At 41.8% G+C, this 21969-nt stretch overlaps 2 protein-coding genes across 9 annotated transcripts in view; one reads left to right on the top strand and one right to left on the bottom strand.

The window, feature by feature from the left end:
* Positions 1 to 21969, top strand: part of MPLKIP (M-phase specific PLK1 interacting protein) — an 811813-nt gene that overhangs the window by 201159 nt on the left and 588685 nt on the right. Inside the window, exon 1 of one of the 2 annotated variants that reach the window (XM_050783341.1) lies at positions 1674 to 1677. The exons of the other annotated variant lie outside the window; for it this stretch is intronic. The gene's annotated coding sequence lies outside the window, so the exon portion shown is untranslated. Of the gene's footprint in view, positions 1 to 1673; positions 1678 to 21969 lie in introns of those variants that run through there. 2 annotated transcript variants of the gene reach the window in all.
* Positions 1 to 21969, bottom strand: part of SUGCT (succinyl-CoA:glutarate-CoA transferase) — a 772786-nt gene that overhangs the window by 164145 nt on the left and 586672 nt on the right. For 3 of the 7 annotated variants that reach the window (XM_050783317.1, XM_050783316.1, XM_050783320.1), the window contains exon 13: positions 3942 to 4052. The exons of 1 other annotated variant lie outside the window; for it this stretch is intronic. In XM_050783317.1, the coding sequence (XP_050639274.1) occupies positions 3942 to 4052 (111 nt within the window). Of the gene's footprint in view, positions 1 to 49; positions 105 to 1040; positions 1496 to 3941; positions 4053 to 21969 lie in introns of those variants that run through there. 3 more of the 7 variants (XR_007724059.1, XR_007724060.1, XM_050783321.1) reach the window with 3 other exon arrangements.

Genomic DNA, 21969 nt, shown 5'->3' with positions numbered 1-21969 from the left:
CCCGACATGTGCCCTGGGGGAAATGGGTGGGGCCATGGGGAGTTCATACCTTATGCAGGGGAGGAGCTTGCTCTCTTCAGCTGTATGGTGACCTGGGATTCAATCTGTGAGGCAGAAAACCTGCTAGCAGGACCCTTTCTTGCTTTGCTAAGAGTTCATTTTCCTTTTTCCTCTTCGCCCAATAAATTCCATTTTCCTCACCCTTCTATCTGTCCGCGAGCCTAATCTTTCCTGGTCGTGTGTAACAAGAGCCTGCTTTTAGCTGAACTAAGGAGAAAGTTCAGCAACAATATTATGGCAGTGAACAAATATGTAGCTTAATCTTCTATGCATTCTTGATTATTTCCTCAGCATAAATTCAAGAAATAAAATTTTGTGTCAAAAGGGTGCATATTTTAAACTTTTTGGTATATAACTGCTAAAATATTGTACAAAAGTACATTCCCAGTACAGGTGAGCAGATGAAATTTTTCTATCATATTTTTTCTTCTAGTTTGCTACTATACTTTGTTGATTCCAAGAGGCACATTTTTCTTTCACATTTTAACATCTTTAAAATCTAGTTATATATTACAATTTATGGTATACCATAGTTAGACTAGTGGCATTTTTTTCTTTATCATTGATACTTATAATGTTGTATCATTGAATCAATATCTGAAATCTACAAAATATATTATCTGCATTTATATACAGTGGTTGTGTTTAGTAGATACAGAGAAGTTTTAGTATTTACCTAGTGAGCTACTTTCTTCATTGGCTTCATGTCCATGATTTCTCTGATTTTCTGTGATAAACACTTACCTTAGTTTTCTCCTTGTTATATATTACATTGAAATACTCAAAAATTACTCTTTTCACAAATGATTAGCCAATTACCCTAGTGATATTTATTGAATAGTTATTTTGTGTCACATATTTAAAGCTTATTCTGTTTAAATATTACTAATCCCTTTAAACACAACAAGCATTTAATAGATAACCATAGATTCAGTAATTGAATTTGTTAAACAGAAGTAGACTTTGGAATGAGTTAAAGTTTTGAAGTAACTGTTTGGACCTTCTGCAGAGATGACAGTTGAACAGGTTAAACGTCAACCAGCCATTTGGGCTCCCTGACTTATTACTGCTCAGTCACGTTATATGTAACAGGACCCAACAAACTGTAACCTAGTATATCTTCACTAATGATGACCACTCTTCTGACCTGATGGAATCAGGGAGGAAGGAGGACTGTGCAGGGCGGGAAAGCCTTCCTGCTTCAGTATTCAACAGAATTCCACAGGAATTTACTGGCAGCCCACCAGGGTCAAGCAATATGTTAAAGTCAGGAACATGTTCCCCACCCAGCTCATCAACTGACTTCACAAGTTCCTCTTTTATAATGCCCAGGTCCAGCAATGCACTCACCTACCACTTAATAAGCAGCTTGTCTGTGCTCAGCACTAAAGACAGGCAGAGAAATAGGAAGCTGTCTCTGACTTCAGGACGCCAGCTAGTGAGGAAGAAAGATAAGTCAATAACAAGTGCTACAAAATCCAATCCTTACTTTCCTGATGGAGGGGAGGGTGCAATAGGAGAACAAAGAAAACTATGGTCCAAGAGGAAACAGGGGAGGGCAAAAAACCACAGGAAAGTGGTACGTGAACAATCACTTGGCTGATACAGAGTTGGGGGTACAGGGACTGGGAACAGCTTAACAAGCATATGGCAGGAGATGTGAGGGAGGATGTCAAAAGACAAGTCTGGGAAAACAGAAAAGGAGTCAGAAGATAGGAAGAGGAGGTGGAATTAGGACTCAGCAACTGACTGAATATGCAGGTAAAGACAGGGAGAAGTCTGGGATGATTCTTCTTTTTGTAGCTTTTATGCTTGGTAGATGCTTGTGCCCATCTACTGAGATAGAAACCACAGGAGGAGGGGCAAAGGTAAACTCAGTTTTAGACACATTGAGCTCTTTTGTTTGTACGTTTGTTTTATGGAAAACGAGGGCAACTGATGGATGGAGCATACTTTGGGTGACATTCCTTCCGTCCTGTAGTGGAAGACACTGGGTTCCTCAAGGAAGGGAGATGGGATGCCAGGGAACAGGAGAGGGGACTTTAAGAAGGTAGCAGAGGCAGGCTAGATGTTCTTCTGCAATTGTACAGATGCGGTCACAGAAGCAAAACTTCCCATCCCACCCCGCATCAATACCTTTGCTGTGTTTGCTGCACTGACCATAACTGCTCATTCCCTGTTGTGTAACTGAAATGAATAGATCGTTCAATAATGCCCTATCTGTACAAATTTGGTCTATTTTAAGAGCAAAGGAGAGAGTTTATTTTTTTAAATAATGTTTCAGTAGAATTAAAAGTGTGATTTTTATAATCCAAGTCACACCCTTACAATTTTTTTTTTTCCCGTATACAACCTTAACTCCTGGCAAGTGGAGGGCAGAGAAACCACATTCACTCTGTGTACTGACCTGTGATTTGCAGCTGAGTTTTAGGAACATGATAGAACTTCAGTATGAATTACATATTTCTACATTTAAACCAGGGTCAGAAGTGGCACTACCCAGCGTGGGAGTTCAGACTGATTAATTGCCTTCATGGAAGGAGAAAAGTATGGCTAAGAACTGTGCAAGTATTATTAAGTGTTTCATCCACATATTTCCACGTATTGTCTTGTACAGTTTGACTTGGCTAACACGCAAGAAGTTTCTAGTTTTTCCAGGGTGTTACAATCAGCTTTAAAAATGTCTAGAGTTAAATTTGCTTCTGAGAACAACTATTTGTGACTTAATTGATAAAAGCCAGTGTGAACTCTATTATTGAAGACCTATGTATTATGTAATAATTTCCTTAAATAATGGAGAAGATCTTTAAAAAGAAAAACAAAGAAAACCCACACAAGCACCTGGTTTTCATTTGGGGAGCAGGGGCTGGAGAGACGCTCTGCTCTGAGGTTAATTTCATGGCTTAAGGCAAAACTAGGAGATTTAAACAGAAACGAGCAGAACCATGGCTCTCTGTTTTTAGGGACACTTAAATAAGTATATGACAAATCTCAGAGAATCTTTTTAATTTGGGTAGGGGGTGAGCAGTTATGTTCCTTTTGTTTCTATTTTTTTGTTTTGTTTTCTTTTTTTGTTTGTTTTTTGAGACAAAGTCTGGCTCTGTTCCGTTCCCCAGGCTGGAACGCAGAGGCACAATCTCTGCTCAATGCAACCCACCTCCTGGGTTCAAGCAATTCTCCTGCCTCAGCCTCCCAAGTAGCTGAGATTACAGGCGCTCACCAACATACCTGGTTAATTTTTGTATTTTTAGTAGAGAGGGGGTTTCACCATGTTGGGAAGGCTGGTCTCAAGCTCCTGACCTCAAGTGATCCTCCTGCCTTGGCCTCCCAAAGTGCTGGGATTACAGGCATGAGCTACTGCACCCAGCCTTGTTTTCAATGATTAATATTAGCTAACGTTCTCATGGAAACTGACATAAAGTTTAAAATGTTTCTTAATTTAATAACTTCAGATTGTTTTCTACATGGCAAATGGAAGTTAGACACCAAATGATATCCCCTAATGTGGTTAAAATGCCTCTTTTCCAAAAGGGGTAAGAGAATATGAAGCAAAGTTTAATGCATGATCTGGTGGGGAGCATTGTGGGAGGGACAGGAGAGGGTAGGGACTGGAGAGAAACAGAAGGAATAATCCAAACAATTTTCTACACAACTGGTAATTCCCAGACAAACACTCAAATTGACCACAGCTAGATGTCTAAGTGCCGAGCAGGATTAGCACATGCTACAGAATATTAAGATGACATTACATCCACCTCTGTTGTGGTTAAGGTCCAAAGGTTAAACACAAATTAACAGGTGTCTGTGATTCTAGAATGCCTTGGTAGGGCTTGCAAGGCAGTGGCGAAAACTGGTTTTGTAACCCTTAACCCAACACCTACCTCATGGGTAAAAAGTGATTGGAATACAGCGGCATTTCTTGTGATAACACCCCTGACCAGGGATGTACAAAGGAACTGCTTCTTCCTGCCCTCAAGTTTAATCAAAGAGGCCTGCAGAAGATAATCAAGAAAAGATGGGAGGGTTATCGTATCTACAGGACTTAGAGGGGGCTGAGGAAATGCTAGGAGGCCAGGCACAGGAGAGGCACTGTCTGAGCCCAGAGCCCTGCAGGAGGACTTTCTGAGTGGAAGAAGAACAAAACTGCCCTATCTAGGAGAGGGTCGGCCTGCAGCAGTCTCCACCCCAGAGAAGGCCTGCACCAGACTACATAGCTCCAGTCAGGGGAGGCTTCTCCTGTCCTTGCATCTACTCTGCTGTGTCCCTCTCCTGACAGGTAATTGGGACCAGGGGTGCAGGACAAGTGACAAGTGAGGAAATGGAACAGAAGCCAACCGCATCCCCTCCTCCTCCCTCCACTACAGACTTCTGAATTGAAGTGGGCCACTGATGGAAAAAAATAGAAGCTTTCATTCTAAAGTAGTTCAGAGATTTTGCTATTCCACCATATTAATGTAAGAATTACATTTTACACAAGTCTTGTGACCGAAAGGGATGTGGAAGACGTTTTACTATCAAGTCACTGAAAAAGTTCTGGGATGGGCCCAACATCGAGAGGCAGGAAAATCTAAAGGTTTCAAAAGAATAAAATAATGGCAGCGCACTCTGAATTCTGCTCCTTAAGTTTAACTCTATGGAGATGTGAGGCCTGCATATGGCAAGGGCCCCCTGTGGCCTCAAGTAAGAGACTCCATCCTCCTCTGAGGTATATTCAGAGGCTGAATGTTGAAATGTTGGATTCGACATCCCTTTCTGGAAAGACAGCAATTAACTGGTAGTTCTAATAAATACTTCAAAAGAAACAAATACATTTCCTTTTTTTTTTTTTGGCCAGCATTTCAAGTAAAAGCTGCATACTCAAGACAGATTTTATATAATCCTAAACTCTTTTTCTCTACAGAGGCAATTGGTAGTTTTCCTTCCATATTGCATTATGCTCCAGGAGGTTTGCACAACATCCTATAACAAATTATGGTGAAAAATCAACTTTCATGTGAAACATATAATGTGAGATATATGCTGCTTTCCAGCTCTGCCTGATGCAACACAATATGCTTTATTTGGCTAGAAAATACAGCTGAATCTGTTCCTATAAAATTACTTGTGGTTAAGAGGAGGTAGGTTATATTTTTCTATCAGATCTCACCTATCGACTTCACTGTTAGCATTGCTCCTTTAACAAATACCATTCCTAAAATTTACAAGATGAATGTTTAGTAATCCATACAAACAATTTGAATATTCAAACATGGATCCATCATTCAAAACCCCTATTTACTAAGCAAAGAAGCTGTAGTCTACATACCACAGAGAGCAACAAAGTCAAAGTCAGTTTCAAGTGCCAGCTGTTATGGTTGGGCCACCTTCTAAGTCAACTAGGCTTCCAGAGCCGCAGTTTCCTCATCTTTGATGTGGACCTCACTTCCAGAGCCATGGGAAGAACTGAGTGAGAGTGAGGATGTGAATGCCTCTGCCACGGTGTAAGTACTACCTAAGTGCGGGCCAGCCATCCTGTTCTGTACATGTCAAGGCATGAGCCATCCAGGGAACCCAAAGACCCATGAGACTGGATACTGTGCTCAGAGCTTACAAACCTAAAATCTAGTTGAGGATACACAGAAACATTTTGACAATGATTTCAAGGTTCAAATATAAACAGAATTCACAAAACAGTATAAATTCAATGAGTGATTCCAATAGTTAGTGATAAGGTTCCACAGAGGGCAGCGAACTCCGTGGGCAGCAGTGCTGAAGTTTCAAAAGGATGGAGGAATAGAGGTCTATGGGGAGGATTGGATAGGAAAGAGAAACGGGTATGGCAGTTTTTAATACAGAGGTTGCAAACTAACAGCTCCATTATCAAATTTCACAACAAAATCCTGATTTCCAGCTTTTCTTTTCTTTCTTTTCTTCTTTTTTTAGAGATGGAGTGTTGCTCTGTTGCCAGGCTGGAGCACAGTGGTGCCATCTCGGCTCACTGCAACCTCCGCTTCCCGGGTTCAAATGATTCTCCTGCCTCAGCCCCCCAAGCAGCTGGGACTACAGGTGCGCGCCACCATGCCCAGCTAATTTTTGTATTTTTAGTAGAGACGGGGGTTTCACCACATTGGCCAGGCTGATCTCAAACTCTTGACCTTGTGATCCACCCGCCTTGGCCTCCCAAAGTGCTGGGGATTACAGGTGTGAGCCACCGCGTCTGGCCTTCAGCTTTTCCTTTAACCCCAGGGGCTGGGTCAGAGTTGCTGTCTGAAGAAAAGTTGTCCTCTCTAGGGCAGCGCAGTGGTCGCTTCTCTTGAGTTTCTCACACCTGTTGGCCTTCACTTTCTGCTCTTCCCTGCCCAGCCCTGGTAGGCATGTGGGATTGCTCGTCTCTGATTTAGAAGTTTCACTAACCTTGGTAAACAGTGCTCCAGACTTAAGTGAACATCAACCTACTCAGGCAACCACACTGTACTCCTGATTCCTTCCTTTACCCCAGTCCACTGGCAGCAACTTATCCTGTAACACCTTAACGCCTGCATTTCACACTCTAAACGCAGAGAAACTACAGGCAAACCTTGAGTTTATTTTAGATGGCATCTTTTCAAATAAAAACTCCCCAAGGTAATTTTCTTAAATTAAGATCTCATGGGAAAAAATAAATTAACCAATAATAAAACCTCTGATGAGCCCTGGGGTTGATCTTTCAATAAGTGGATAATTATTTGCTGGGCTCTCCACTCAAATAAAATTATCTAGTTGCAGCATCTCTTTTTTTTCCTAGACTAGTTAATAATGTGATTATAAAGTTTTTCTCATTGGTTTTTCTTTAGGTATGATTTTAGAAATCTCTCTCACACTTGATTGCACACATACAGACACACACATCTTTAAAACTACCCTTTTTAGCCGGTGCCTTGGCTCACATCTGTAATCCCAGCACTTTGGGAGGTGGAGGCGGGCGGATCACGAGGTCAAGAGATCGAGACCATCCTGGCTAACATGGTGAAACCCCGTCTCGACTAAAAATACTAAACAAAATTAGCCAGGCGTGGTGGCCTACTCGGGAGGCTGAGGCAGGAGAATGGCGTGAACCCGGGCGGCGGGACTTGCAGTGAGCTGAGATCACGCCACTGCACTCCAGCCTGGGCAACAGAGCAAGACTCCATCTCAACAACAACAACAAAATAATGAAAATAAAACTACCCTTTTTATGAAGATCTAGAGGAGTGAGAATGAAGGAGGAGGAAGTGGATGAAGAATTCCAAAGATAAGTTCTCTGGGGTAAAATATTAACAGCTTTACGTCCCTCAGTGCCCCTGACTCACCATCTATAAAACAGAGGCTGGGGTTATATCTATATTATTTCCATAAACTGAAATGGATCACAAATAATTTGTTCCTAATACCTGTAGAATAAAAATTTACAAATGGCTTGTTTCTCAGTAAGTAAAAGCAACTTCAAGGTTATGTCTGTAAAAATGTATCTCCTCTGTCTTCCATTCTACAGCATTTTCTGGAATGAGAAAGAAAGAGGTGGTCCGCCATATAGTTAACATGCAGAGAATGTTTCATAACCCAGAGAGAGATGCGGTCAGTACAGTGAAGAGTGGGAACTTTGAAGCGAGGAGTAATATCTAGGAATTCTTCTTTAGGAAGTTAGCTGGGTGCTGTCCCTAGTTTATGTACAGCCCTGTCCTTTCCTCAAGAAAATTTCAATAAAGACCTATGTTGCTTCCAATGCTGTTTAGGGTAAAATTTGTGTTTCTTTTGTCTGAGAATCTCTTCAAGGCAATCTTCAGAATGCTATAACCAGTGGTTCTCGAAGTTGGTTCCTAACCCCTGACTAGCAGCAGCAGCACCTGGGAATTTGTTGAAATTAATCTTTGAGCTTCACCCCAGATCTGTTAGAAATTCTGGCAGTGAAGCCCCACAATATATATGTAGTTTAAGTCACCCTCCAAGTGATTCTCATGCACACTGAAGTTTGAGAACTGCAGCTATCACCTATAGTGAGTAACCATTACAGAGAAACCATCTGTAGTAGAGGCTATTGGTACCACCGATTCAGATCTTCCTGACCAGCCAATGCACTTGTACTCTGGCTGCTTGGAGGAATACAGCTGAGGGTTTACACCTGTGTCCTTCTCCTGTTACTTCTCCATGGTTGGCAGAACAAGGAGAGATGCCTGGGAAGCCAACTACCCACAACCCTGGGTTGGCAATGACATAAGGTACTTAAGCCTGAACTCTCTGCAGGGCAATACAGCCCTGTGAGCCTGGGAACCAGGCCAAGGCTAGACTTTGCCTAAGACCATATCCTTGTAGATCCTCCTCCTTCTCTATCTTGCTCTCCTCACTCTCTTACAGGATTTCCCTGAAGACTGCTTCCTCATTAAATCCTGTGCACATGAATCCACTTCTCAAGTCTGCTTCTAGGGAAATAGACTAAGATATGACTAATTGTTGTGTAATTACTTATGAAACTTTTCTTAGGGTGATAATGGATGGGACTAGTTATTGTTTGGTGGGGAAGAGTTAACAAATGAGGGAATACCCATAGGAGTCATCAAAAATGCATCATACAACATTGTGTACTCTGGCACTGCAAAAATAAAGGTTGAAAACTGGTGGATCACATGATCTCTATTGACTTTTCTAAAATTTATGTCATCATAATTCCTGACAGTGAATAAGAGATACTTATGGTACAATTTTGTGACAGGAAGTTCCAAGAAGGGCAAGTACTCATATTTACTAACAAAATAATTCATTGAACAAATGTTTACTGCTCCTCTATGTTCTAGGCACTGGGACCTCTATGGTAAACTCTACAGGCAAAGCCTCTACCCTCAAGGAGCTTCCATCTTGATCAGAGAGACTGGCAATAAACAGATGAATACATGTAATCTGATATAGAGAGGTGAGAAATCCTATGGACCAAAAGAAAGAAGCAGAAGGCGATACAGTGTGATAACTGGGGGTGGGGGTTGGAGAGTGCATTGAAGGGGTGATATTTGAGCAAGCAGTGACTGCAGTAAGAAAAGCTATGAGGATATCTAGAGTGCTCAGGTGGAAGCAACAGCAAGTGTAAGACCTGAGGCAGGGGCTTGCTTGCTTAGCAAGGGAGTCAGTGGCAGGAGATGAGTTCAGGACGTAGCCAGGCCCCTGATCACACAGGGGCTTGTAGGTCCCATATTCACAGGAAGAACATGGTGTGATCGGAAGGCCTCCAAGGGCTCTGAGCAGGTGGTGGCATGATTGAGCTAACGTAGATAGGGCAAGAGAATCAGGGACCACAGATAAAAGGATAGAGCAGCAGGCTAGGTGAGAATGAAACAAACACTAACGGCTTACAGAAAAGTTTATTGACCTATTCCTATACTTCCTTCATTCACTAAGAGCTCTGACAGGCCCTGCAGGATGCACACACTCTACATACTCAATGCAATTCTCCTTTCCTTTTTGCTTTATCACAACCTGGAATGGGAAAGAGGGGTTTATGAGGGCATCAAGTCTCAGACATCCAGACTGAGGTACGTATAGGACACTATTGAAGCACAGAATACCCAGGAAGTGTTTCAGTCCTTGTACCCAATGTTGACATTAGTACTGCAATAATTCAATAGTACTAATATATCTCTCTGCTTCCTGTCACTTTAAATGGTGCTGTGGAGAGTTGGGAAGTATCCTTGAGATCACATTCTATTCTCTGAAGCTGAAAAGTAGGGAATAACTTATCTCTATTTCATTTTATTCAAAGTATATAAATATTATCAAATAATACCACAAAGAAATATTTTATATCATTTATGCTAACAGCTAAAAATCTGTAATTCATTTTTTCTCCCAATAAAAGCTCCTATTCATTGCTAAAATTTTATGTATTTTCTAAATGCACAGAAAAAATACTTCAATTATGATTTATATTACAAGCAAGTTTTAACAAAAGAAGTCAATTCTTTGGTAAGAAATAAAAATCCACCAGACCTACTTAGAAACAATATTTAAGGCTTAAATCCATGGAGATTCCTTTCCTAAATGAAATTCAATTTTCCCATTTGTAAGTTTCCTGATGTTGACGGTTGTGGTATATACGCCTGTGGTCAAGTGGTTTAGGGAAAGTGGGCTATTGGAAGATTGTAGGTGCTGGTTTTAAAATTAAACCTGAATCTTTCACATGCCTTAAGGATTATATCCAAAAAACATTTGCGTTCCATGGGACCAAAGGTACTACCTCACCATTCAAATGCAAAGGGCCAGAAGTCTATTTATACATTCTCCATGATTTGTTTCCCAGATTTAGCTTTCTACAAGCACTTCCTTCAGGGAAACACACACTTTTCCTCTCTTGCAGCCCAATTTCCTGTAGGAGTGCCTCTTTAGGAAATGATAATCACAGCATCATTCTTGTGTTATATGACGACAACTTAGAAGAAAAACATGCATATACATTCATTCAAAACACCTTCCAAAACAAATGAGAATGAAGCAAAGAAAGGAGATGAAGAAAACGTTCTCTTTGCCCAAACAGTTCTGCCTTTTTTTTTTTTTTTTAAAGGTAGATTTTGCAGCATTTTCTTAGCTTATACTGAAAATTCATATCTATACCCCTCATTTAAGGGCAGGTTCTTCTTTTAGTGTTAGGAAATTCATGTAATCTGAGTCACTATTCAAGTTCAGTCCAAACAGTTCTACCTTGAAAATTATCCAGGTATCTGAGGCAGCTGCTGGGACATGCTAACACAGAGATGCTCTTGTTCCAAGAGTGAGGGTGGACGATGAGGGTGGGTAGTTCTCTACTTAGGTGAACTGCGTCATGACTGCAATCTTTGTGAAGACTCTTTCAAGGAGCAGGACTGCTCATCCTGAGCAAAGTGAGAGTCTGGGGACTGTGCTCAGAAGAAAAGAAAAAAAGAGGCAGCTATGCTATATAACCTAGCCTCCTAAATGCAAAGCCAGCACACAAAGCTATCTCAAAATTTTTTGGCAATGCTGTGGTTTCTTCTGGATCCAGACTCAGCAAGGTCTCTAGAGATAGCTGCTCGCTGGAAGTGGTGCTGGGAACAAGGCTGGCTGTCCCCATGCCAGAGCAGCCTCTAGAAAGTTGCTGAATGGATGTTACTGCCAACCAAAGAAGCCACTGCCATGAGAAATATCACTCAGAGAGGAAGGAGAATGTTTCCACTTATTATAATCAAGTCCGTGCTCTAACCTCAAAATGACCACATTTCCTAAATTCAAAGACTCTTATCATGCTGACTTTTCTCTTCTTTTTTTTTGAGACAGAGTCTCGCTCTGTCACCCAGGCTGGAGTGCAGTGGCACAATCTTGGCTCACTGCAACCTCTGCCTCCCAGGTTCAAGCGATTCTCCTGCCTAGCCTCCCAAGTAGATGAGACTACAGGTGTGCACCACAACTCTTGGCTAATTTTTGTATTTTTAGTAGAGACAGGGTTTCGCCATGTTGGCCAGGCTGGTCTCAAACTCCTGGCCTCAAGTGATCTGCCTGCCTCAGCCTCCCAAAGTGCTGGGATTACTGTGGGCATGAGCCACAGCGCCCAGCCACTCCATAATGACTTTTCCAGAAGGATAAGAATCCCCATCATGATTGAAGACACATACTGATATAAATGTGTCTTCAAATCTAAAGTAAAATATATTTACCATAGAATAAAGGAAATGCTGTATTATTAGAAATATTAATGATCATATAAATACTAGACAATATTGAGCCCTTCCTAGGCCATACATTTAAAGGTATGATATCATGTTATCTTCATAAAAATCACATGCCTCTGAAGTAGATACAATTTTTCTCATTTTACAGATGATGGACACTAAGGCCAAAGAAAAATTAAGGAAATTAAGAAAAGTGAGGAAACCTGGTTTTATAGCTCTGAACTCGTGCCCTTTGTAGCACACCAGTCCCCTCTGAGTTTCTGAGATACGCCATCATGGAAAGGAGCCACCAGGGTGCAAAAGATGGTGCTATTTGCCCTGTTGTCCCAGTAAAATCCAGGGATAAATGTCAAGGAAAAAGGCAACAATTTGGCACCAGCAGCAGTTAAGTGGTCTGAGGCCTTGCTTCAAGCTCTATTGCTTCTGATGGCATAAAAATTAAATATTACTTCTGGTATGACCCAAATTTTAGGATGAAATGTAGTGGATCAGAAGGAGCAATGGCTCTGGGGTCTGAAAGATACAGGATTTGTAATAGTGTTATGCTGGGATAAAAGAGTGAAATTTCTAGTCAGTGTCAAAATGGAGATTTGTAAAACAAATGGTGCTGAGAAAATTGGAAATTAGAAAACAGATTCACTACTTCTCAATAACACCAAAATGAATTTCAGATGAACCAAAACATTGTGAATAAAAATGAAAGCATAAAGATCTTTGTGGTAATGGAACAGTTTTACCTCTCGATTGTGGTGTTCATTATCTAAATCTACCTGGGATGAAATGGCATGAAACAATACATATACATTATATCAATGTCAATTTCTGGATTTTGATATTGCACTATAATTATGTAAGACATTACCATTGGGGGAAGGGGAGGAAGGGTACACAGGACCTCTCTATATGATTTTTGCAACTTCCTGCAAGCCTATAACTATCTCAAAAATAAAAACTCAAAATAAATTTTAAATAAAAGCATAAAAGAAACAGAACGAAGTAAAAACTAGCTGAACGTGGTGTGGGGGAGGAAGAATCCTTTTTTAAAAAAAGAATTGATAAACTTAACTATAAAAATTGAAAATTTCTGAATGTACAAAAATATAAAATTAAAAGGCAAATATTAAGATTTTTCAGCATATCTGACAAATGAGGAGTCAGAAGTCTTAATATGTCATTTACATAGCTGTTGAAAGTGTGAACAGACAGCTTGACCAAAAATCATGACTCCACTACTTGATAGCTACATGCCTTTGAGAAAGTTTCCTCACCTAGTTTCAGCTTTACCATCTGTGAAACGAGGACAGCAGTACCTTCTTCAATAAATTGTTCTGTGGGTAAATAAGTTAATATGATGTAATGTCAAGTCCTTAGAAAAGTATCTGGAAAACAGTGTTAGTTGGGTTAGTTGTTGTCATCGTTGTTATTCTTATTACAATTCAATACAAAAACGACAAACCTTCCCTAACATCAGGCTCAGGTACGCGGAAACTGGCTGGGGAAAACTCATCCTTGGACAGATTACCCTTCACCAAGCTGTAACATAATGACACCCTCATGCTGGGTCAGGCCTGGCCATTTACCCTGACAGCTGATTATCCATGTTATGTTATGTGACCTCTACCCTTGTGGTCACCTGTTAGCTGGAACTCCTTGCTCTTTCCAATACCCCTACCTCCCTGACTACTCACCCCCACCTCCCTTCTAATATGGGTCTTATTGTCCACTTGGTTAGGTAATGGCATGCTTGTAAGAGCCCCCTTGTGACAGCATCTGGTGTTGTATCTGCATACTCCCACAGATCACTGCTGATAATCCTCACAAAATCCTTGTGGGTAGGTATCTCCACTTACAGATGAAGAGAAGCGAACTCAGTAAAGTCAGTGACTTTCCCAAGATCACACAGCCAGCAAGAAGTAGTTCCTATTCTCAAAGCCAGTTTTTCTGAATTAAAAGCCAAGGCTGGAAGTTTCCAGAGTGATGAGAAACTCCCACATTATGGGCATCATCTAAACTAAGAGACTCCCAAAAAGAATATCTAGGGCTCCAGAGGGAGCTTTTGGACACCTTGTTGTCGGGACAGGTTTTACTTTTCTACTCTTGATTCTCGTCAGCGTCCCAGAAAGGAGGACCCACCGTACAAGTCTCCTCTGGGCAGGTCAGCTGCTCCTATAGTTAGACCACGCTAGGCATGAGAACACATTGCTTTTGTCAGACCTTTAGTGGCTTTAGAGTTCTTTCTCCTCAAATAGACTGGAGGCTCATAGAACACGGGGACCACAAGTTGCTATTATTTGGTATTCACTCATAACAATTAACATAGTGGTCTGTAACAGTGAATCCTTGGCTCCTAAACTTGAAACACTGCATGAAGAAGGCAGAGACTGCCCATATTTCTGTTTGAAAAGGTCTTGTATATATGCCCATCTTTGACCATCTGGAATTATAAGTATAGAAACTTGAGTATCAATATCAGGAAATGTATTTGATTTATTGCTAGCTCTTGTTGTTAGCTCTTAAAAATCACTATTCACTGTGAACTTGGGCAAGTGATTAAGCTTTACTGGATCTCTTTTCCCATACTGTGAAAGGAGTTTATCACTTTTCAACAAAACTACTCTAAAAGATAGTACCTCCAATCCTTCCACTCTCCAAAGAACTTTGAGTATGTATATATAGAGAGAGGTCAGAGGAAGTGACCTTCTCAAAGGACTCAAGAATCACATTCTGTGGGGACGCTGTGGGTTAATGCAGAGCTTCACCTGTGCTGAGATCTCCAGGAAAACTCTGTTCAAAAGAACCATGGTCAACTGGACCCTGGCAAGGACCACTGACCACCACCTATAAAGAGGACAGGCTGTCGAGACCAGACTGACCAACATGGAGAAACCCCATCTCTACTAAAAATACAAAATTAGCTGGGCATGGTGGTGCATGCCTGTGATCCCAGCTACTTGGGAGGCTGAGGCAGGAGAATCACTTAAACATGGGAGCCGGAAGTTGTGGTGTTCCGAGATCGTGCCATGGCACTCCAGCCTGGGCAACAAGAGCAAAACTCCATCTCAAAACAAGAGGATAGGCTGAAACACATATAGACACAGAATGCAAATTTCTCCTGTTATAACAGTCCATGTAGATAGCATTTAGATGCCTTTCCTTGGAACAACAGAGGTGAGGTAGGACTGGTATAACAGCTCTGTCACACATAAAAACAGAACCAAAATATTCTCGCACACTTTGTGGGCTGATCTGAGAGTTCCATAGTTTTAGGCTGTAGTTCTGGTTATAGGTGAGGGGCCCATGGGATAAGAAACTAGCCCAGGAAATGCATTTCAGTGATCTTTCATTGAGCTGGAAATCCCATACTGATGCTTGCAGGACATTAAAAGAACACCTTGTTACATAGTTCTCTCAACCCCCAAAAACATGGAGCAGACTCATACTGATGGATCACTATGAAACTGAAAGTAGCTTTACAGTAGGCTGACCTCTAAAGCAGAGAAGCTTAAAGTGAAGTGGACTCAATGCCTTTAAAATACACATAAATCTAATGTACCAATACCATATGCTCAAAACATCATTGCTGAGCACACGAGGGAGGAAAAGGCAGACGGATGCCCATAGTCCAAGAAGCTGAGAAGGTAATCTGTGGCTCTTAGAGGTAATGAATAATGATTTAACTTGGTTTTCTTGACTTTGATATTTTTTACAGAAAAAGTCACATGAAAATGCGTATTTTTCACTCTATTATTTCCCTCATCTGGAATAGTGCCAAGTTTCTTTCACATTAGGAGAAATACCTTGACACAGTGAGAGGTTAGAAACTAGATTTTAAATTTCTTCTAAACTTGTTCTAGCAGCTGGCCTGCCTATCCAGTACAAATTGTGAGATGTAGAAGAAGTCTGATCATTGGTAACTATCTCTCTATTATCACTTAGATAATCTGAGGAAGGTCTGGCTGCCTTCAAACACCCTGCCTCAGGCAGAGCTCAGGTTTTTGGTGGCTTTGAGGGTTATTTTAGGAAGCTAATCTTTGGCGGGGCTTACAGAAAAGGCTAACGACAAAGTGAGAGTTGAATCCTGTGTTGATGTAACCCAGGTGGATTGCGCAGTAATCTGTGAATTTCTTATGCCTTTCTACAGCTTTCCTTTGGCATATGCGTGACAGCAAAGGGACAGAACCATGGCCTTGGGGCAAACCAGGGTCTCCTAACCTGAGGCTAAGTTTTTAGAGCATATCTCTCCTTCACTCACTGTCTGGCTCCAGGCCACGTAAGAACTTCTTCCCCAACTCAGTTTCCTTAGCTGAAAGTAGGAGGAAGCCCCCACATACCTACTTCACAGAGCTTTCCAGTGAAGTTTAGCAAATGGGGATGGCAGAGCATGTTACAATTTTAGAACTGCTCTAGAGATTCAACAGTGAAAATACACTAGCTAATTAAACAAAATTTGGTAGAAAGGAGAATTGGAAATTCACCTTCTATCAGTGCCCAAATGGCTGTGGATGAACAATTCCTTTAACTACTATGTATTTCTCTAGTTCCCACACAAACTCTGCCATTTCCCAAGGGATTGCCTGGAAAATACTATGCATATACCCAGCGTATCATCATTTGTTGGGACACCTAGCAGCTACCTCTGAAAGGACAGGGCTGGTGCTGGAAGCAGCCAGATGGCCCTGCAGAGGTAGCTTTGGTCCTCAGGCCTCCCAGTGCTGTATGAGCAAGGCTGACGCCCACAGGGCCTCTGAACACTGGAATGGCGGATGAGCTCAGCTCTCTGAAGTGGCTGCCGTGGCTGAGATAGGAGTGCCCTGCCACACACACTTCCTAGAGGACAAGTTCAGCCAAAGCCACATTAAAAGATGGTTGCTTAATGTTGGCAGCACTTTTTAGGAGGCATCGAATGAGAGTGTGTGGGAGGGGGAGTGGGCATCAGTGTCATAAAATGACGAAGCCCAACAAACGTTTCCTGTCTTCACATTTAAAATCACTGGAGGGGGAGGAAGCCAGCATCAGAGGCCTGGGGCTTTCCTGAAGAAACTATAAAAGGAAAGAATGATAAAAGGAGTCAGGGTTTCAGCAGGACCACTACCAACCTAAATAAAGAGTAGAAGGAAGAAGATCCCCTCTCAACCCCAACCCCTGCTTGTAATTTTCAGAATGGATTGGCTACGGGAAGCTACTTACAAGAGAGGTGAGGTTTGGTTTTGTTTCTGCAGTGGCTCTTTTCTCCTCAGTGAGTGACTGTGGGTCGTATCTAGTCATTTGTATCTAGTCTCCTCATACTCCCACAATAGATACATTTAAGAAGTCAAACAAGAATCAGTGGCTGCTTTTTGCACCACACACCGCCTAGTGGCCTCTAACAAAATACACTACCTGCTCAGAAAGTATCCCTTGCCATCTGAACTCGTGCTGTTAGAAATTAGGAAAAGAACAGATTTGAACAGCAGCTGATACTTAGATATAAAACCACCTACATGGTCAATAAATATGTTTCTTCATTTTCCAGGACAGGGGAAAGTCATGGAGCATCTCCTCTGACATTTGTCAATTTTCAGTCACAACAAAAATACAAATAATTGATTTGAAAGCAGAGCAAATGAAATGTTGTTCAAAATACTCAGACAGCATTGTCGCTTTATTTCTTTCTGCTTTCCAAGTTACTCAAACAAGAGTGTATTGGGGAGGTTTCCCACTATAGAGTCCATGAGTAAATTCAATGCTTAGATTTCTCATTTCATGATCAATTAAATCTTACAATGTAAGATTTCATGCAAGCAAGGCCTGGACAGACCCATGTCTTAGGGAGAAGCTAAGTTCTCTTGAATGCTTGAGGAATCTCCAGTCCTAAGATGGGACTGGAGATGTAAGGGCAGACCCACTCAGCTAATGTATGCTCCCCTGCACAATTTAAAACACAGGGTGTAAGGCAGTTTTTCAAAGAGGTTCCAAGCATCTTAAGAGTCCCAGAAATTGTATTTGACTCATGAAATTTAGAATTCTCCACCCACACTTATCAATGTCATCTTCCTCCTTGTCCTTGTTCCACCCTCCTCTATAAATCAAGAGACACATGCAGCTGCCTACAGCAACCAAAAGATTTCTCCAATAAAGCAAATTCCACTTAAAAGGGGAAAAAAGTTTCAGAAAGGCTCACAGAGATTAAGTTAAACCAAATAGCCTGGGTTCTGATTCTGATGCTGCCAACAATGAAATAATTAATGGCATTTTTTTAAACTTATTATTATTATTATTATTATTATTATTATTATTTTGAGATGGAGTCTCGCTCTGTCACCCAGGCTGGAGTGCAGTGGCATGATCTTGGCTCACTGCAGCCTCCACCTCCCGGGTTTGAGCAATCCTCATGCCTCAGCCTCCCAAGTAGCTGGGATTACAGATGTGCACCACCAGGTGTGGCCCATTTTTGTGTTTTTAGTAGAGATGAGGTTTCACCATGTTGACCAGGCTGGTCTTGAACTCTTGACCTCAAGCAATCTGCCCACCTCAGCCTCCCAAAGTGCTGGGATTACAGGCGTAAACCACTGTGAGGGGCCTTAACAGCATTTAAACGCCCTTTATATAGTTCAAATTCATTAACATTATGCAATTCATTCACATTATGCAATTCATTTGACCTTTACAACATACCTCTGCAGGACACGGGGAGACTTGTCACCCCTAGTTTACAAATGAGCAAGCCAACTCTAGGGTGGGTCTGTATAACCTGGCAGCCTTCTCACTCAGTATCCACTGCCATGCAGCCTGAGCTCCTTTTCTTCTCATGTCCCGACCTCTTCCCATCTGCACACACAAACTTCCTCGCTCTCCACCTCTGTGCCCCTTAGCAGCTTGTTTCATCATACTGTGAGCTGCATCCCAGTTATTGATATATTTCTCAGTGTCCCCAAAGGCTAGAAACCTCACTGAGGGCAAGGAGCACAGGAGCCCCATCTTTGATAGCCTGAGGACATGTTGCCCTGTCTTGAATGCAGTATGTGCTCCATAAAAATTTGGCACATTGAACCAAACTGCATTAATCTCATATGAAATTGCAAACCAGGTGAATTCTGTGCCTCCCCCACCCTGTAACCTCTTGTTCTCAACCCTGACTCCCACCTATCAAAACCTACTCCCAGATCTTTCAAACACATAAAAGGCTGTGTGATTGATAGAAACTTAAAATGTTACTCATCACAGTAGGTAATAAACTTGAAACTAAATGGATGTGGCTCTAATTTCTGGCATAGCCTGAAAGTCTTGGAATGATTTGGGAATGTCAGGGCCTTTTCAGCAGACCAGAAATCACATTTAGAACCCATTGGCCCTTGAGCCTATACCAAAATCACAGGCATCCACAGTCACCCACCTCACTTCTCATCTATGAGTTGAAAAGTATGAGTCATAAACTGTTGGAAGCATTTTTAACTCACGAATTATGTGGATAGTAAAATGTAATGCTTCAACCCTAACTGGATACAAAGCCCAATCTTAGCAACCAATTAGACAAGGTTGACTTTGAAATCAAAGTAAATGACCAAAAGAAAAAAAGTAAGCTATTTCAACAGACTGTGTTGATAGCCTGATATGTGCAACTTGAAGCATCTGTGTAGTCTCCACAGCAAATGACAGGGTGTGGTCGCTTCTTCCTCTTGGATGCTGACCACAAGAGGAGGTCCAACCCTAATGGAGACAGCATCCTGAACTTGCTCTCTGCCCTGAGCTTGCATTCCAGTTGCACAGGGTGAGGACTCTGCATTCCACCCTTGAAGAGTCCTGCAAGTCAGGGTGAGCCCCCTGTCCCTACCAGCCCCCATCTTTTTGAATTACACTTTGGGCCACTAAGTCTGGCCCTGCCTACCTCTTCTGGCCTCACCCTCCCTAACCCCTCTAAGAGCCTGGACTGAGGCCACCTGAGACATTCACCTGAATTTTGCAGATTACATAGATACTACCTTTACCTCTCCAAAGGCCTTCACATTGTTGTCATCCGGCCATGCCAGCCACTCGCAGGCTGCCATCTTACCATCTCTCCTCCATCTTCAGGACTTGCTCATGCTGTACTTCACCTTCAGTGCCCATCTGAGCATCCCACTCATCCTTCAAGATTCAGCTCATTAACCTGGAAAGTCTTGACTGTCTCTACCAGTCAGAATATCTTCCTGTCTGTTTTCAAAAACTCTTGAGCACATATCAAGCACAGCATGTATGACATCAAATTGGAATGTCTGTTAACTTCTCTGCTGGGTATTCTCAGAGGCCCTGCACATGGCTGGCACATTGTGAGCACTGAGGGAAAAGGCTTGCTGGCTGTCTGACTAGCTGAATGATTGAGCAATAAGATGCAGTATGAGCCATCATCTCAGACCACGGTGAAGGAAAGGCCACAAATCCTTGAGATGTCCCTGTTCTCCAGTAGCTAACACACTGCCTGCTTGGGGCATGTTACCAGGTAGTTAAATGAAACTGAACCATACAATTCTCATCTTGACCATCTTTATTCATTCAGCCATCGATTTTTTTGAGATGCAGTCTCCTTCTGTCACCCAGGCTGGTGTGCAGTGGCGTGATCTCGGCTCACTGCAACCTCTGCCTCCCGGGTTCAAGTGAGTCTCCTGCCTCAGCCTCTTGAGTAGCTGGAATTACAGGCTCCTGCCACGACACTCAGCTAATTTTTGTAATATTTTTTAGTAGAGACAGGGTTTCACCATGTTGGCCATGCTGGTCTCGAACTCCTGACTTCAAGTGATCCACCCGCTTCAGCCTCCCAAAGTGCCGGGATTATAGGGTGAGCCACTGCATCTGACCCAGCCATCAATTACTGAGCATTTATTACATACCTGCATTTCACTGGGTACTGTGAAAGCAATAAACCAGGTAAGCCAAGAGTCTAGCATCTAAAGAAATAACAGACTTATAAATAGAAAAGAGTCATAGAGGTCGGAATAAAATGCCAAGTAGTAAGTAGGCAAGATGGGGAAGATTTAAATAGGGAGTTGAGTTTCAAGTAAGATTTTGAATAAATATATGAATACACACTTTTTTGAGCCTTTTGGCTGTGTGTGTGTTATGTGTGTGTGTGCATATGAGTGTGTGTGTAGTGGTAGTATCTGCTACTGCCATACAAAGTACCGCAGTGCTAATATTTATGCAAATGCTAATTACACACTAATTACACAGTATAATCTAAAATTTATCTTGGTTATTTTCTGCCAACACAATGTCCTTTGGCAGGTCTTTACCATTTTGGTTGTTTCTGGGTGACGGTTGTTTTCATATTCCACAGATCCTAGTTTGCCTTCCCTAGGCTGCTTACTCTCCTGAGTCCTGGAAATCTCTCGTGTTAATTATTACTTTTTCCAGCTGCAGTCATTGTAAACTGCAGTGTGCTTTCCCCCATGGTAATAAATACTTGTGTATTTATGAAGTAATGAAGAAAATGTCGCTGAGCATGAAAGGGTTAATGTTAACAGTCAGGAGAGAAAGACACAGAGTTAAAATCTACTCACATTCTCGCACATTCCTAGTGGCTCAACTGCTTTGGATGGAAGAGGCTGAAACTTGGAGTTTGGAGGTTTTGATAATGACTACAGGATGGGCAGGAAAACAAAGATAGAAACTTGGCTAGTTTTGGCTTTGGGTGTCATTTCCATTTCTTGACAGCACAGGGGTGAGAAGCATTTTGGAGCTTTTTCATATTATTTATTTACCCCTTGGAGACTGGCATAATCTACTCACCCCAAACATAAGATAGGGCCAGGGTAGTGATGACTGGAGTTGCAGGCTGCACAGCTCCATTAGGAAATGAAAGTTTGCTTGCAGTGGGGTTTCCTAATCTGAACTTTTATGCCAAGTCTCTGACCTCAGATCTCCATTCAAATGCATCTCTTGGCTCAGAAATGGCTAGGATAATGGCACAGGTATCAGTTTCCTCTTCTACAATTGGTGAAAATGGATGACTGAGGATTAATGTAAAATCAGTTTAAGAGTGCTTTGAAATATTAACAGATAGTGCTGGACATGAGTGCATACAGGTATGTACACACAGTATACATGGCAAATACCCACTAGACATATGCTATTAGACAGAAACAGGAAAAGAATTGTTGGATGGGTTGGTGGCATACAGTAGTAAGTAGACAAGCATTTTCTAGTCAGAAAAGCCTTGTAGAACAAACTCTGCCATTTAGGACCTTAGGACCTACTCAACCTCTCCAGACCTCAGTTTCATCATCTCCTTAACACA

This window comes from Macaca thibetana, chromosome 3 (genome assembly GCF_024542745.1).
Source record: "Macaca thibetana thibetana isolate TM-01 chromosome 3, ASM2454274v1, whole genome shotgun sequence".
Classification (NCBI taxonomy): Eukaryota; Metazoa; Chordata; class Mammalia; order Primates; family Cercopithecidae; genus Macaca; species Macaca thibetana.
The sequence above is the reverse complement of the archived record's forward strand: the minus strand, read 5'-3'. Positions and strand labels throughout refer to the sequence as shown.